A 2,778-nucleotide genomic window follows, 5' to 3' on the forward strand; every position below is an offset into this window, starting at 1 on the left:
CGATATCGCTGCGATACGCTTGCACGAGAACACCAACGGCCGTGACGGCGACAAGATCTGCCACCGTACGTGGCGACGCATCGCATACGCCCCCCGATACACGTACGCATACATCACGAGGGAATAGATTCAAACTAGGAAATTATTATCCCTATAACTTAACCATCCAATTTACGTACGACTCAATCATCTAATGACTATAGTGTCACTCACTTAATCACTTTATTTAATCAATGGTTGCAGTGTTTTCAATTGTACGCAGACAGTATAATTGGATCGAGATAGTATAATTAGATCGAGGACTGTTTAAAACAATATGTGAAGACGCATGCAGTTAAGTTAGAGAACTCTGTCGTCACCGATCAGCACCTTTAAAGAGTAATAATTCGAAGAAATGAAGAGCAACAAAAATATTACTAAGAAACAAAGAGGCCATGCTCTGTTCCACAATTCAACAGTTTCGCTCTGTCTCAGCTTCCACCAAAGTTACAATAAGACGTCCTGACCCAAACAAAAACGGTGAAATCATTTCATCAAGACAGTGTTACAACTGTGCCTACTGCTCCAACCTCCCAAAGTCTCGGAAAAAGATAGCCGGGCTCACGGCAGAACGCGGCTGAAGAGCCGCGAGACGTCGGATGGCCGGACGGGCTTCACCAAGAAATCCTCCGCGCCTTCTTCCAGGCATCTGATTAGTTAACAATCAAAATAAGAACAGGGTTAAGTTCCGTTTTTGCACATTATCTAAGGTAATCTGTATGGATTGGAATCAGTTTCGATCGATATGCAATGTGTAAAATACCTGCTGATTCTTGTCGGGACATTCTCCGATGACATGATCACCACGGGGATCTTCTTCAGCTTGGATGACTCCTGCATGCATATATGGCACAAGATATGCGTCATATGACCGAATCTGTTGTGAATCAAAGTAATGAATCTCTCTGCAAGCTAGACAAACAAGGTCCGTTTGTTTTAAAGGATCTGCAAACGAAAAATGTAGGGATATGGTATCCTTTGAAATGTATACTGTAGAGACGTTTGTTTTAAAGAAATACACCTAAGGAAAATAACATGTCCCATGATCCCATCCCTTCACTTCGAGAGAAAAAACATAAGAAAAAAAAATCCACTCCAACCTCATTTTAATAATCCTTTAGTTGACTTTCACACCAACTATATGAAAATTTTCTATGTTTTTCGATCGTATGAGTTTACATATGCATTTCTATCATATTCGTACTATTTAGAAATCCGCTGAACCGAATAAGCCATAAAACGCCATACACAACACAAGCTGGATATGCACGTATACCTTGACTTTCTTCAGGAGCTCGTATCCCGTCATCTCCGGCATCCAGTAGTCCGTGATTATCATGCTCACATTGGGTTCCTGCAATCCCCAAAACCCACCACCAAAAAAACGAGCAAAAGGAAAATTATTAAATATCCCCGCTGCATCAGTAGAACTTCACACACAAAAGATGGCCAAAAGTTCAGAAAAAATTAGCATACCGAGCCTAGCAGCTCAAGGGCCCTCTTCCCGCTGTCCACTGCCGTCACTGCACCAACGCAACGCAACAAAACCGCGCCGTTCATCCACTCCTCGTTCCCAAAAACCGAACTTGGCGTAAACGAAACAGGAGGCGCAAGAAAGGCACTCATTCATAGCCACGTGCGTACCGCGAAACCGGGAGCTCCGGAGGATTCCGGCGATGACGGCGCGGTCGACCGAGCTGTCGTCCACCGCGAGGACGTGCGGCGCGCCGCCGCCCGCCGCTGCGGGCACCACGGCCGCCCCAACCACGCCACCTACACCGGCGGCGGCGGCGACCGACATCTCAGCTAGCCTCCCCTACGTGGGACCGATACAAAACACTACAAATCCTCAACAACCTCTCCCTCGTCAGGTCCATCACCACGGCGGCGCGGGCGTCTATATATACACGGGCGCGGGCGGCCGGTGAGGTCACCATGCACGCGACGCGGCCGAGAGAGAGAGAAAAGAAAATGGAAGTACGGTGTCGCGATTCTGGCGCAGCTGTGCATGCAGGGGCGTGTGTGTGACAGAGAGAGAGATCGATCGAATCCACGGGATTTCGATACGGAACGACGCACACGTGCCGCGAGGGTCCCCCCAAACGCGAGCGATCGCTGTACGTGCGGCGAGTCGATCGGCGGGTCATCGAGCTCTCTCGACCGGCCGGACGGAGACGACGGGAGAGATCTTTTGTTGCTGCAAATGGATGAACCCATATAGGAGCCAGGTATTTACTCCTCTCTCTCTCCCTGCAGCCTGTCACAGCCAAGGACCAAGATCTTGTCCCTTAAATGCGTGCACCGCCTTGTGATTTCATGTTCGCATGTGCCATAAACACGTTTTGCTCGAGATCTCCTGCTACTTTGTAATAACCTGACGACCTGTAACTCTTGTCCTAGTAAGCCAGTGATGAGGTGGCAAGTGCAGAACTCGTGCATGCATTGACAGAAACTACCAACCGTATCGGCGTAATGGCGTGTCCTGCAATACTGCTCGCTCTTCTTGTTTGTGCATTTGGCGCGCCATGGAAAAAAGCTGGGTCGATACTTGCGTCGAAGATTAATCGCCACATGGTGGAGCCGAAACGAATTCTTGTGCTTGCGCCTATTTTTCCCCGTGTCCAACGGCATGCAGAAATGCAGAATCCACCGAACAAGTACAGCCAAGATGGAATACACCGAAGGCCTTCGCTGGGCGAGTTAAAGAGGCAAATCTCTGTACAGTGAGCAACGTGTCCG

General features: G+C 48.6%; 1 protein-coding gene across 1 annotated transcript; it reads right to left on the reverse strand.

Annotated features, from left to right (window-relative positions):
- Positions 1-363: 363 nt before the first annotated feature.
- LOC102717134 (two-component response regulator ORR11) lies at positions 364-1,888 on the reverse strand. The gene is made up of 5 exons (XM_006648795.3): positions 1,684-1,888; positions 1,516-1,562; positions 1,316-1,393; positions 803-873; positions 364-688 (listed from the first exon to the last, which is right to left on the reverse strand). The coding sequence occupies exons 1-5, from the start codon at positions 1,838-1,840 to the stop codon at positions 601-603; spliced, it is 441 nt and encodes a 146-aa protein (XP_006648858.2). The 5' UTR covers positions 1,841-1,888; the 3' UTR covers positions 364-600.
- Between the last annotated feature and the right edge of the window lie 890 nt (positions 1,889-2,778).

This window comes from Oryza brachyantha, chromosome 2, assembly GCF_000231095.2.
Source record: "Oryza brachyantha chromosome 2, ObraRS2, whole genome shotgun sequence".
Classification (NCBI taxonomy): Eukaryota; Viridiplantae; Streptophyta; class Magnoliopsida; order Poales; family Poaceae; genus Oryza; species Oryza brachyantha.

Excerpts from the sequence above, each read along its gene's own strand:
- LOC102717134 (XM_006648795.3), bottom strand. The coding sequence starts at position 1,840 with ATGTCGGTCGCCGCCGCCGCCGGTGTAGGTGGCGTGGTTGGGGCGGCC. Across the intron at positions 874-1,315 it reads AGCTCCTGAAGAAAGTCAAG|GAGTCATCCAAGCTGAAGAA; the intron begins GTATACGTGCAT and ends ATATGCATGCAG. Across the intron at positions 689-802 it reads GTCCCGACAAGAATCAGCAG|ATGCCTGGAAGAAGGCGCGG; the intron begins GTATTTTACACA and ends TTAACTAATCAG.